The 13,671-nt window shown below is 47.0% G+C and overlaps 1 protein-coding gene across 1 annotated transcript in view; it reads left to right on the top strand.

Annotated features, from left to right (window-relative positions):
- LOC134572988 (protein crumbs homolog 1-like) overlaps positions 1 to 12,550 on the top strand; it is a 210,699-nt gene extending 198,149 nt beyond the window's left edge. The window contains exon 13 of the mRNA XM_063432343.1: positions 11,766 to 12,550. Coding sequence (XP_063288413.1) covers positions 11,766 to 11,990 — 225 coding nt within the window. The 3' untranslated portion in view covers positions 11,991 to 12,550. The remainder of the gene's footprint in view (positions 1 to 11,765) is intronic.
- The last annotated feature ends 1,121 nt before the right edge of the window (positions 12,551 to 13,671 follow it).

Genomic DNA, 13,671 nt, shown 5'->3' on the forward strand with positions numbered 1-13,671 from the left:
TTACTGAGCCACTGTTTATTGTACCCACGTTTATATATACCTGTACGCTGTTGTGGCGTTTGTAGACACTACTCGAAATATCTATTTTGCTTCACTTAGCTACCAGCCTGAATGAACCTAAAGCCACAGATTGTTTTACCTAGCCTGACTTCTCTTGTTTTAAAAAACAAAAATGTGCTGATAATGATTGCCATGTTGTCAATACTCTTGTTTCATTCCATCGGCTTGTACTTGCTGTCGTGGCAATATAAGCGTGTTTTGTTACTCTAAGCACAATAAAAATAAAGAATTATAAAAAAAAGAGTTAGAAGGGGGAGAACCCGGTGGACGCCTGAGGCACTTCACGGTAGGCAAACAGGAGATGTGGAAGAAACAGAGGCTGTTGTTCTGGGGGTGGTATGGAGACCTAAACAGGGGCTTGACTCCACAGCTCTGCCATAACTGTTGGGTCACAGCTGCGGTGAACTGGGTCCCCTGGTCAGTCAGGATTTCCTGGGGAAAACCTACCCTAGATAAACTTTTTACTAGGGCCTCGGCTACGGTTTCTGCCTCAATATTGGAAAGGGCCACAGCCTCTGGATATCTAGTGGCATAATCCACCACCGTGAGGATGTAGCTCTTTCCCAAGGTACTAGGTTTGCTGAGGGTGCCTATCAAATCCACCGCTAAAACAATTCTTCTATTATAGGCAACGGGTGAAGTTTGGCTTTGGTATTGTCACCCCTTTTCCCTATCCTTTGGCAGGTGTCACACATCATGCAATAATCCTATAGGTCCTTGGTGACCCCAGCCAAAAGAAGGTCCTTGGTCTTTCGGACACCCAGATGTCCTGCTAAGGGTATATCATGGCTGAGCTTAAGTAGCTCTGCCCTATATTTACCACTAATTGCTTTTTAGGGATCCGCGCCGCCCCACTCCCCTGGTCACCCTGTAAGCAGACCCTTCTCCCACGCAAACCTCTCCTAGGAAATATCTCTTTGGGGGGACGTTGCCTCCTTTCTGTACCCTTCTAATGTGGGGTCTACTTTCTGATCCTGCTCAAAACCCTGTGGGGTAGGAGTGTCAGGTAAGGAAGGGATGAGGGGTCCTACCTGAGGTTCCTCGGAGTGCTCTGGCTCCCCCCGACGGGCTTGGGACCGAGTCTTCATGGGGCACGTCTCCTCTGGTTCTGGTTGAGCAAGCTGAGAGGTCAGACAACCAAGATAATTCCCCAAAAGCATCATGCAGGAGCTGGTAGCTCCTGCATGATGCCCACTTACAAGCGTTCTGCTCCTATACCTCAGATGAGGTGTACCCGAGTAGTGGGTAGTTAGTGGATGGCACCTCCTGCTACTCGGACCCCTAGAGTCCAGTTGGTGTGAGCTTTGGCTTGTACTTTATGGGGTTGTATCAGGGTGAGTGTGGCGCCGGTGTCTCTTAATGCTCGGGCCTCCTGCCCATCCATAGTGACTCACTCCCGATTGTCACCTGCTGGTTGGACTGGGTTGACCATCCATTGTTCCTCGCTGTGCCCTTGCGTCCCGAGCGCCTCTTGGTGGTGGTAGTGTGCCGCAGCTCAGGCTGGTTGGGATGTTGGTCTCTCACATCTCCCTTGGTTCCTTTGAGGGCAGTGCATCTTATAGTGCCCTGGCTGTTGGCACTGGTGACAGAGGGAAGTCTGGCGCTGGGTGGGGTTTGGTGGTGGTACCGGAGTGTAGGGGATAGATCTGGGTGGTGGCATAGGTCCTTGCGCTGGAATAGAGGATTTAAAAGGAGTTCGCCCTCCACTTCTCCCACCGTGGTACTCATCTGCTAAACGTGCTGCCTACTCCACTGTACTATACTTCCTGTCACCCAGTCCCGGGTTTCCGTTGGCGTGTGTGCGAAGAATACTTCAACAATAACAATTGCACCGCCTCCTCCAGAGTCGTTGCCTGGCAGCCCTGCATCCAATTTTGAGCAGCCCGGTGCATCCGAAAAGCTCATTCGCCATATGAATCTCGATTCCCCTTTCTCAAACCCCCAAACTTTCTCCTGTACGCTTCCACAGTGACGGCATACCCGGCTAGCAGAATGTCTTTTCCCGCTCATAATTGTGCATAGCAGAGTCGGGGACCACCCGGTATGCCTCTGCTGCTCGGCCGGTGAGTTTGCTGATCAATATTGCAGCCCAATGTTCTTGCTCCAGTCCCTCTAAAGCGCACTGTCTCTCAAAGTCCTGCAAGTACGTGTCGATCTCCATTTCCCCATCAACAAAAGTTTTGAAAGCAGCATAATACATTTTTCTCCTCTGCCCTCAATTTATAGATCCAGGTAACAATGCTGTGTTTGCCTGGCACAGGTTCATCTGCTGTGAACCCCGTTCTGTGCTTACCTGTGCCAAGATTTGCGCCACAATTTCCAGCGGAGGATTTGGCCCCAACAAGCTAAGTCTCCACACTACTTTGCAGTGAGACTCTGCTTCCTCCCGGCTTACATTTGCTGCACCTCTGGCTTAATGGCCCTCCATCAGTTCGGCGATGAGGGTAGCTCTCTTTTTGTTGCTCGCCAACTGACCTTGAGCTTCCAGCAAATCCTTTAGCGTAGTTCTCTTTAACTTCTCGTACTGATGGGCCATTCACCTTTTCCTTGCTTGGGAATCCCATTCGATTCCGCCGCTTGCCAGCAGTTGTTATGAATTCTGGTATATTAGTTATCCATTCATAGTCGTTCCTCCCGAACTGCTAAGAGCTTAGTGATTATAGCTTGCAGTTCGGGTATCAAGATAAATATTCTCCAACTAGAATGCAGCATACAATACATCTTTCCCAGCAGTCAGTCAAATACCCAAACATCAGCCTGAACTAGATGAAGGGTACAACAGGAATGAACTGGTCTCTAAACTCCAGTACCTCAGGTCCAATAGGTATCCCTCCTTCTCCTGTATTGCCCTCCCAGTGCTCCCGTATGAGGTCCTTGTACTTTTCTCCCGTAAAGGAGTTAGAAGTGGGAGAACCCGGTGGACGCTTGAGGCACTTCACGGTAGGCAAACAGGAGATGGGGAAGAAACAGAGGCTGTTGGTCTGGGGATGGTAGGGAGACCTGAACAGGAACAAAGTACATACTGTAGTTACATTGGCTCTCCGGTCCATGACACTCCACATAGAATACAATAAAGAGACAATTGAGTCAAGTATTGTACTAAACTCAATTATCTCCAAACACAAAAAGCACATTATCACAAAACCCTAAAAGTGCCTTAAACCCCAGGGGAACCCCACAAAAGTAGCCCTAGTAGCCCTCATCTGGGGGACCAACATATCCAAAAATCACCCAGATCGGTTCAGGTGATTTTGGTAATCACACAGTAACTCATGTAGGTGTGATTTATAGGCCCCCTGGACAAATAGAAGAGTTAGATAATCTACTAGTTGGGGAAATAGCTAAAATGACAATGACGGGGGCCTATAAAGAGGGCCTGCAAATGGTTGCAAGTGTGCCTGTAGTGCCACAACAGCATTGACAGGTTTCATTGTGTGACACGCTTTGAAACAGCAATATGGCATGAGAAAAAAGATAACTGCACAGTTTTTTATATTATACCATCAGAGAGCTATGAAATACAAACATGATAAATGGGTATAGGTAGTGTTAATATCGATATGGTGTAGCTGACTAAATTGTTGCTGCTGCTACGCTTTGTCGTCAGTGTTAGCATGCTAAATCCTTATATCGGGCTCATCTCATAGGGAAGGAGAAGTGATGGCCCTTGTCCCCTAGTTGGCTGCAAGCAGGTTCTTAGCTGGGAATGGAGCATAGGGTGAGCGGTAAGTGAGTGTCGGCCCTGTGCTAAGCTTGTGAGCATCAGAGTAATTTGTAATGCCACTGATACCTTACTCCAGCAGTCGGCTGAGCCCGGTCCCCCCTCCCACCATTGCGTTTCAGGCTTTGGGAGTCAGCAAGTCAGCTTAGGAATCGGGAACAGGGTTTCCCACCGGCATGTGGCGGTGATGTCTATGGGCTTCCGTGTGGGATGCTGATGTCGCGGGAGCATAGGAGATTGGGGTATGAGACGCATCCCCAGTCTGGGAAGGGCAGAATCAGAGTTAGCGGTACTCTGTATGTGTGTGTTTTACTCCTGTGAGATATATTCTCTGGGACAGAGCAGCAGGATCCGATGTCGTTTAAATGTGGGGGACTCTGCGACCCCGGCAAGAAGGGGGCCTGTTGGTGCAGGAAAGACCTAGTGTAGTGAATTGGTAAGTAAAAGTAGGTGGACATTATATTGTATGTGGGTGCCACAAAAAAGAAAGTGCAAACACAAAACTTGATGAATAATTAAACAATAACTGTAAGCATGTGGTAGTATTAGGTGTGGGTGGCCTGGCCCCGCAATGAGAATTCAGATCATAGCCTTGACATATGCTGCATGGGTGGACCCTCGGGGGACACATGTCTCGGATGTTGCTGGGTTTGGAAGCTGAGCGGGGCTATTTTAAAGGGTCTTGTGGAAGGTCCGGGTTGTCAGGTGTGCCTTCACTTACTGCAGATCTGCAATGGAGTATGTAGCTTATCTGTGGAGTACCAGGAGCTTGTGGGATGAGTGCCATTGATACCTGATGTGTGCACGGAGCAGGAATGTAAAGGGTTTGAGGGATGCCCGCCAAGCCATGATTCCCCTGGATAAGTCTGTGTAGAAGGTAAGGGCCATGCCCTCAAAAGCATACGGTGAGTTACCCCTGATTGCGATCATAACTGCATCCTTGTCCTGTCGCCTCTGGAATCTAACGATGAAGTCCCTTGTTGCTGCCGCTGGGGCTGTAGCTGGTTTGGGGATTCTGAACATGCCGTCGAGGCGCACCCCTTTAGCCCGCTTAGGTGGAAGTATTGCGCTCACCAGGCTTCCGTGAGGCAGTTCCGTGTCTGGAACAAAGTCTGCTATGCTTTGTATCTTGAGATTTTGAGCGTGGCATGAGTCCTCCAATGCTGCCAACCTCTATTCAATTATCACGTGTTGTCGTTGCATCGACTTCTATTCCTGTTGTAGCAGAGTAGCCTGCCGTATGTGGTTGCGGGAGTCCTGCTCTAGGGTCCCCATGCGGCCTGTCAGGCCTTGGATATCTTTCTGGATGTCAGCCACATCAGCCTGTATGTTCCGCCTGAGGTCCGCCAGCAGTTCCTGCATGATCAACTTTGTGACCAGGGTTGAGTCTGGTTGCGGCTTGGGTTGTGTTGGTACCAGTGCTATAGGTAGTCGGATTTCCTCCGCATCCGAGGTCTGCTCATCGGATTCATCAAAGTTGTCATCGACGTAGGCAGCCATATTGGGCTCCAGAGCGCCATATGCCCGCCGCCAGAGATCCCCTATGCTCATGACAGGCCGGGGCTCTTCTGGCTTTTGTTTTTTGTTTTTCCTGCCCATCTCCTTTGGGCTTATCAGGGGAGCCCAGCTTGTCTCGCAATTTGGAGGTAAAAGTGGTCATTTAGCGGTTTCTGTGCTGGGTGCTACGGAGCTCTCAGAGTTAGCTTGGCTGTCGGCTCTGCCCCCCATCATGACTTTAATCTTCTTGTTGTGAACTGGAAAACCAAAATAGCTGCTTGTGCCAGGAGCACACATATTCTAAACACCAACTGGGATTGTCTCTAAAACAAGTCGTTGAGGAGCCAACTCGTAAGGAGGCCATGCTAGTTTTAGTGTTAACAAATGGAGATTTGGAATCCGATATTACTGTATCCTAACTATAAGATAAGGCCAGGGACTAATGAAAGTATTTAGAAAATTAGGCAGACTAGATGGGCCGAATGGTTCTTATCTTTGATGCACCCGATCAGTGAGTTATCAGTTGATTATATGCTGAATTAGTGAAAGCCTGCAGGAGCTAGTATGATATGCTACCAGCCGGCATGGCAGCCTGGGCCCGCCCCCACCCAGTCATTTTTATATTCCCCTCACATCCCGTTTTTTGTGGGGGGTTTTTGCTGCTGTTCCGGGTCCACGTGTATCCCTAGGTGGGGATTGTTCCACCCAAAGTTCTACACACTAGAGCGGGTCATTGCTCTAGTTGATGTAAGTAGGCTTATCCTTTTTGAATTTATTGTTTACCTACATACTATGCCATTGGGTTTATTTTCTTCTCTTTATATATGATGACCTCTATCCACTTGAGAGCCAATCAGTGCCGATATCCACAAAGAAATCCATAGACTGGGATTATTCCATCCAGGTTCAAGAAATAGAGCTTATATAGCTCTACAAAGTGTGAGTGTTCCTTTGGCACTATAGAAGTATCTGCACTATTGTTATTCTATATTGCACTAATATTGTGTCCTTTTCGCTCTCTTCTTTTTATGTGCATTATCTATATATTTAGCACTGTTCACCTAATTGGTTTTATCTGCTTTGATTTGTTTTTCACAAGGTTGAGGGAACTCCTTGTTAGTGAATTGCAGCTATTATCAGATAGAGAGCACTTATCTCTGTTTTATTGTATCTAGCTTTAAGTCTAGTAGTATTGCAGGGTAAGGCCATCAGGCCCAGGAGCTTTGCCCTGAGTCAGTTTGAGGTCCGTCTGCAATTCGTCTATAGAGGCTGGTGTGACTAGTCGTTTCACCATGTCTAGGGTGAGGGATCATCATAGGTGTTGCCTGAAGTAACTGGTGATCTGTGTTCTTTTCATCTGAAAGTGGCTCTGCATTGAGTGTGGGTGAGGTGCAATATAGTGTGGTGTAATAGGATATAAATTCTCTGGCTATACTGTCTGGAAATTGGTAGAGTAAGTTGTCTAATATATGTGCGTTTCTTATATATGTGGCTGGTGTTGGTGTTTTCTAAGCATCCGAGCCAGCAATGATCCATTTTTGTTAGAGCGTTCATAGAAAAAGTGCTTGGAGTTTGGAGCAACTGCTCAGAGAGTAGTGTATTTATCTGCCTACGCGTTGTAAACAGGGTCCCGTATGTTGAATTTTTGAGGGAGCGTTTGTGGACAGCTTTAACATTTGTGAATTGGCAGCCATCTGTTTACGGACTTTGACCATATTGAGATAGTGTCCCCTTATACAGCATTTGTGTGTCTCCCTGACGTTCAAGCAAGAGACCTCTGAAGTCTCATTCTCAACGAAAACACAAGCTTTTGTCATGTGTTTCCGGCACAAGCTCCCAATCTAACAGGAGAAAGTCATTCATCCTCTAGTATTTTTTACTGATTTAGCGAGCGGTAAATCAACGCGTATGGACACTGGGGAGTGGTTGGACAAGGTGGCTCTTTCCACTTTAGCTGAGAGAAGCTTAGGAAGGCCCAGTAACATCTCCCTAAGCTTCTCTCAGCCAAAGTGGAAATGTCCACCTGGTCTGACCACTCCCCAGTATCCGTACACATTGGATACTGTAGTAGAAAGAATAGTCTCTGCCCTCTGGGTCCACCAGACCTAGTCTCAAGAGCGACCGAATGGAGTCCATGCGAGCCCGGTGAAAAGTGGACACACCTCTAAAAGTATCCATCAATGGATCAAGATCACGCCCATTATGAAGGTCCTAGCTCTAAAGGGCTCTAACCGTGTGAGCATGGAAGTATTGAACAAACTTTGTTTTGAGTTGGAGGCATATAGGACTGTGATTGTGTATAGTTGACCCGCTATGGACCCCTTAACAAACAGAAAGCAGCCACCAGGGTCGCTCGTTGTTTCCACATGGACAAAGGGCAGAGTTTTGTGCATGATAATTGCTACTTCCGCCTGCTTGGCTGAATTATGGTGTGCAATAAACCCTGTCAAATACCGGTGGTCCTGAAGGACTTTACCCGTAAGAGGGAAAATGAGATTCTGCGTGACCAGAACTCTATCAAAAGGCAAGTGCATTTCTCCAGGTCATTGAGGCCATTAACATTGTATGACAGTATAGCAGGGGAGAATATAGAATCCCTGTTAGGAGCCATTTGTTGTGCATTACCGAAAGTAGGTGTCATACCTGGGACTGCTGCATGGTACTTGCAGGATCAGAAAGGTGCCGCGCGACAGCAATGAAGATCCCAGTCCCACGCAGCTCTCACTGGGGTGAACACTGCGTTCCTGGATACCTTCAGCTCAGAGGTCATGCTGCATTCTCTCCGTGGAAGTGCAGACAGCTCTGCACGATCTGCGAGGTTGCCAGATTTCCATTGTAACCTCACGCCACCTACTAGTGTCATTTTAAATTACAGGACCCTTTATACTCACCTTTTAGTGATGTCATATTTGTTGGACGTCTTGGTCTGCCCTGCACAGGTCACACCCAGCCATATATAAGTTTCCCCTTGCTGAAAATCATTGCCCTGTCATGGTTCTTGTTAGCCCGAGAGAGCGTTTATTATTATTCTGTTTTTCCTGTTGGTGACCTGGTTTTGTATTTTTACTATTCTGACTCTCCGTATCCTTTTGACCTTGGCTTGTTTTCTCATTCTGTGTGACTCTATATTCCTTGACCTAGGCATCCTTTATTGCTACGATTTCTCACCTCTTTAGGCATGCGTTCAGTCCAGCCACTCTAAGGTCCAGTATACGTATCATGGTCTTCCTTCTATTTTTGCCAATATCCTTGTCTCTGTGTGTAGGGGTAACCCCAATCCTGACAGTAGAGAAGAAAAACAAAAAGGGGGGTAGAGAGAGGGGGTAGGCGGGGTCAGAAAGGAGGAGGAGGAATTGGGAAGGAGTGGGGGGAGTATGGGATGGGGTGGGTATTGGATGGGTGAATCTGCTGGCTTGGTGGCTATAAGGCCTTCAGGCTAGTCCCTAGTCAAGCACAACAAGGGCTATAAGTAAACTGTATGATGGAAAATAGTCTACCAATTATGAGGGAAGTACTAGCCTCCAGCCTCCAACGTATTACAGCACTCCCTGACCCTGACATGGCCAAACATTGCCCCCTTGTTGCCCGACAGCTGGTTGAAGAGGGCATGCAGAGTGTCATGTAGAGGCCTGATATTATTTGTGCAGCCACTGAGGTCAAGAGCCTGCAGGTCTGCTGTTCATGGGGCCGCAGGGATCGCACGTTGGTGATGCAGGGAGATGAGGTAAGGTATGGAAGCGTTTCAGGCGACCCAGTTACTGGGGGAAATGCTATAGAGAAGGCAAAATTGGTTTTGGCCATAAGGAGCTATAATTTTTGTTCGGCAGTCAAACCATGCCCCTTGAAGCATAGTTTTTATGTTATAATTTGGATTACAGACAGATTTCAATGCCATACTTTTTCATAGATCATTTTCTTCTCTGTATCACAGAGATTTAATCTCTTCCTTCAAAAAAATAAAATCGAACTTCATAGACTGAAAAAAGAAATCATTAACTGTGTCAATGATATTGTATAGCAAGCATGTCAAACTCAAAGGCTAACACGGGCCAAATAAACAATGTTTAGGTTTATGTGGGCTGCAAAAAAACGAAATCTTCAGCTTTCATAGAAACGTAGGTTTGTTTTGAGAAGTACAGTATAAAAAAAAGTTGCCTAACTGACACTGGACGTCCTCACGCTCGTGGGGCTTCAAAGTAAACAAAAGAGCAAATGTATTTTAAGGAGACGTGCATTTGCATATAACCAATGTTTCAGTCCAACTACCTTGACATTATTATTATTTTTATTGCCATTTATATAGTGCCAACAGATTTCGTAGCGCTTATTAAGAGATATTGAGAAAAGTTTGGTAATGGGACTCAGAGGCGGCTCTCTAATTAGCCAGTTTACCACGGCAACGCTCTGACATCTCGCGAGATTACATGGTCTGCAGCACTTCGGAGCTGCAGACCGGAAGCAATGGCCACCGGACCACCAGGGAGCCCACTGGACCACCAGGGAGTAAAGGTAGGCTCTCACTACCTCACTACCCCCCCAAACCACCCTCAGCATCACCACCCCCAACCTCCTTCAGCCTCACTACCCCGCCACCACCCTCAGACTCATTACCCCCCACAACACCCTCAGCCTCACTACCCCCCACACCACCCTCAGCCTCACTACCCCCCACACCACCCTCAGCCTCACTACCCCCCACACCACCCTCAGCATCACCATCCCCAACCACCCTCAGCCTCAATACCCCCACACCACCCTCAGCATCACCATCCCCAACCACTCTCAGCTTCACTACCCCCACACCACCCTCAGCCTCACCCCCACACCACCCTTAGTTCCACCACCCTCAGCCTCACCACCCCCCTACCACCCTCAGACTCACCACCCCCCACCACTGTCAGCCTCACCACCCCCCACCACCCTCAGCCTCACCACCCCCCCAACAACCTCGGCCTCACCACCCCCCCACCACCCTCAGCCTCACCGCCCCTCACCACCCCCCCTCCACCCTCAGCCTCATCATCCCCCACCACCCTCACCATCAACCTCCCCTCACATCACCCCCCTCCTTATCACATCACCCCCTCTCCTTCTCACATTACCCCCCCTCCTTTAGACATTACCATCACCTCCCTGTCACCATCACGCCCCCATACACACAACACAATTCAAGCAGCTACCCCATACACATAGGGTCTCAGACAAAAATGCAAACATGCTCACAAAGACATACATTCACACACAAGGATACTCTGTCAGACACACTCTCAGGCACATACACAGGTAAACTGTGCATCAGTGTGTAAATGTGACACTTTTTTGTTAGTGGGGCCTCATGTTTGAGTTTCGCCTAAGGCCTCATAAAGTCTAGAGCCGCCTCTGATGGGACTGAAATGGTAAATGTATGCTGTTGCACAGCTGTAAAAAAAAATCTTGTTGATTTTGAAGTCCTATGAGTGTGTTTTTCACTTTGTCTGAGATCATGAAACTTGATTATCTCAGCCAATCCCACAGGAAAGCATTGGGAGGCTATTGTGCATGTGTGACAAAAAGCTGCGCGGTCAATCCGCATCTCCATGGGGAGCGTTCAGCGTCTCCATGCAGACCCAATCTAATACACTGCCCCTCCCCAATTCTAATACACTATCCACAAACCCAATACATTGCCACCAAATCCAATACACTGCCCCCCCTCCACGCTAATACACTTCTCCCTCTACCCAATCTAATACACTGCCCCCCTCTATTTAAAACACTGCCTTCTCTCCCCCAATTTAATACACTGTGCCCCCTCCAACCACTCTAATGCACTGCCCCACTCCCTCTCCCCCAAATGAATACACTGCCCCGCTCCCTCTCATAGTTTAATACACTTCCCTCCCTCAAATACACTGCCCCCCTCTCCAATTTAATACACTGCCCCACTCCCTCCCCCCAATTTAACACACCTCTCTCCCTCTCTCAAATGAATACAATGCCGCCCCTCCCCAATTTAACACACTACACAGGAAGGTCCCCCAAGCTCTCTTCCCCTACCTTAAGATGAGACACCCGTTCTCCGGTTCCAGCCCTTCTCTTCTCTGCTCAAGCAGGCCAGGCACTCCTCTGGCACTGCGAGCAAAAAGGAAAGGGGGAGTGGCAGGCCTGCGGGAGCTTGCAATCTGCCGTGGGAGAGAAGACAAGAATTAGACAGGAAATATCATTCCTGTCTTGTGGATGGTCACAGCCACAACACAAAGTGGACCCAGGGCAGGTGGGCCGCAAGTTTGACATGCTTGCTGTATAGTCTCCTTTAATCAGTAGATGTTACCGAAATAGTATCTTTTCATTCAGAATGTATTTATTTTAATTAATAGGTTTAATGCTGTTTCTACTTCTCTTCTGTGGTTGGGTTAGTTAGATGTTTTGTAGCTGTGTACCTTCACGATATTATCCACTAGTAGTCTGCTGTATCTTAACTACACTTCCTCCCCTCCATTCCACACAGAAACCACGTATGCCCCGTGAAGGAAAGGCCTCTACATTGGTTGGATCTGCTATAGGAACTGGGATGCTATTCATTTTGCTGTCTGTCATCACAGCTGTTATGGTGACCATGCGGAAAAAGAGAGCCACTCAGGGAACGTACAGTCCCAGCCGCCAGGAAAAAGATGGTGCACGAGTGGAGATGTGGAATGTCTTAAAACTGCCTCCTACAGAACGCCTGATATGATTATTAAATGTGTGGAACTTATGCAATGCACCATTAAATGGAAAAGTATAGTCTGAATGTACATTGAAACATTACTGAACTCTAAAGAATGTGCATTTGGAGACAAACTTCTTGCATTGTTGGGAGAAAGAATCCCCACCTTCGCACTTGGAAGAAACCATTTCTATTATAGTAGAGGCGGAAGACACCATGTATACACTCTGGTAACTACTATGCAAAGCTGAGCACAAGACAGAGAGAGAATGCTTTGTAATGAGAGGACATTTCCAGGTTGCCATTTTTTATGTGTGCCCATGTTATTTGAGGGAGATCTAAAATAAAATGGTTCAAATAAATGTATTACAAGTTTTGAGATTCAGTGAAAGGGACGATAGAGATTTAGGATGGTAAAAAGTGATGATAAATCCTCACTAAAGGTACATGACAAAGGTCAGAGACCTCCAAAAGCCCAATACTATCTGACAATTATGTTATAATTACATTGAAGAATTTAAAATAAGTGCATGAGCAGGTCTGCTAGATTTAAAGAATTGAACACAGGAAGCTCAGATAAAATTCAGCAGTTGTCACAAAATACTTATCAGATTAACACTGTGTGGCATAATTCATAATTGTGTTGGAGACACTGAAATAAATCAGAACGTTAAAAAATGGATATGTTATGTGTTACGGTATCATTATATAACCCACTTCTACATTTCTAAAAATCGATCCTATAATGTTTCATATGCCTCATGCAACCCAACAATGTTGCATGGCTGGTGGCTAGTCTGTGCTAGTCATATTTCATGAAAAAAATGCCTATCATGATCTGTTTCCTACACGTCTACAAATGAGCAGAATTAAAAGGGAGCCGTTACTTTTTTGGAATTCACACCATTTAATAAACATTGAAAATTACCTATAGCTTGTTCAGGGCCGGTGCAAGGATTTTTGCCGCCCTAGGCAAAACAAATGTTGCCGCCCCCCCATATGTCCTGCCCACCATGTGACATCACAATGCCCCGCCCATATGGGCCAACGCCAGTCTTCACAAAGTGTCTTTTATCTGAAAAGACAGTGTGTTTACATTAAAAAGCCTACAGGCACAGGCTATAGACACCAGAACCACTACATTATGCTTCTGGTGACTATTAGTAGTAGTGCTTCTGGTGACTATAGTATCCATTTAATGTGAGGTAAATTAGAGATTAGTGCCACTAATAATATATTGGATTGCCTACTTGCCACCAGATGAGGACAAGAGGCTGATGATGGGCTCAGTCTGGCTCCACAGGACTGGTGTAGAAGAGGCTCTCTGGAGACTGTTTTTAACAGTGCTCACAACAATTAACGAACAGAAAGCAGCTCCATTTTTTAGGGCCCCTTACACAGCTCAAGGTCTGGGCCCCCAGGGGGCATACGCCTACAATGCCCACCCATAAATCCACCTACATGGCCCATCCATGAGTTGGGGATGTTTTATGTGTGCAATTTGTGTAAGGGATGTAGTGTGTTTATAGGGGATGTAGTGTGTGTTTGCGTGTAAGGAATGCATTGTATGTTTCTGTGTGTGTGTGTGTGTGTGTGTGTGTGTGTGTGTAAGGGGTGCGAGGTTTGTTTCTGTGTATGTAATTGAATGCAGTGTGTGTCTGTAAGGGGTGCATTTATTATGTAAGAGAACGTAAGGGATGCATTGTGT

The sequence above is a fragment of the Pelobates fuscus genome, chromosome 9, assembly GCF_036172605.1.
Source record: "Pelobates fuscus isolate aPelFus1 chromosome 9, aPelFus1.pri, whole genome shotgun sequence".
NCBI lineage: Eukaryota > Metazoa > Chordata > Amphibia > Anura > Pelobatidae > Pelobates > Pelobates fuscus.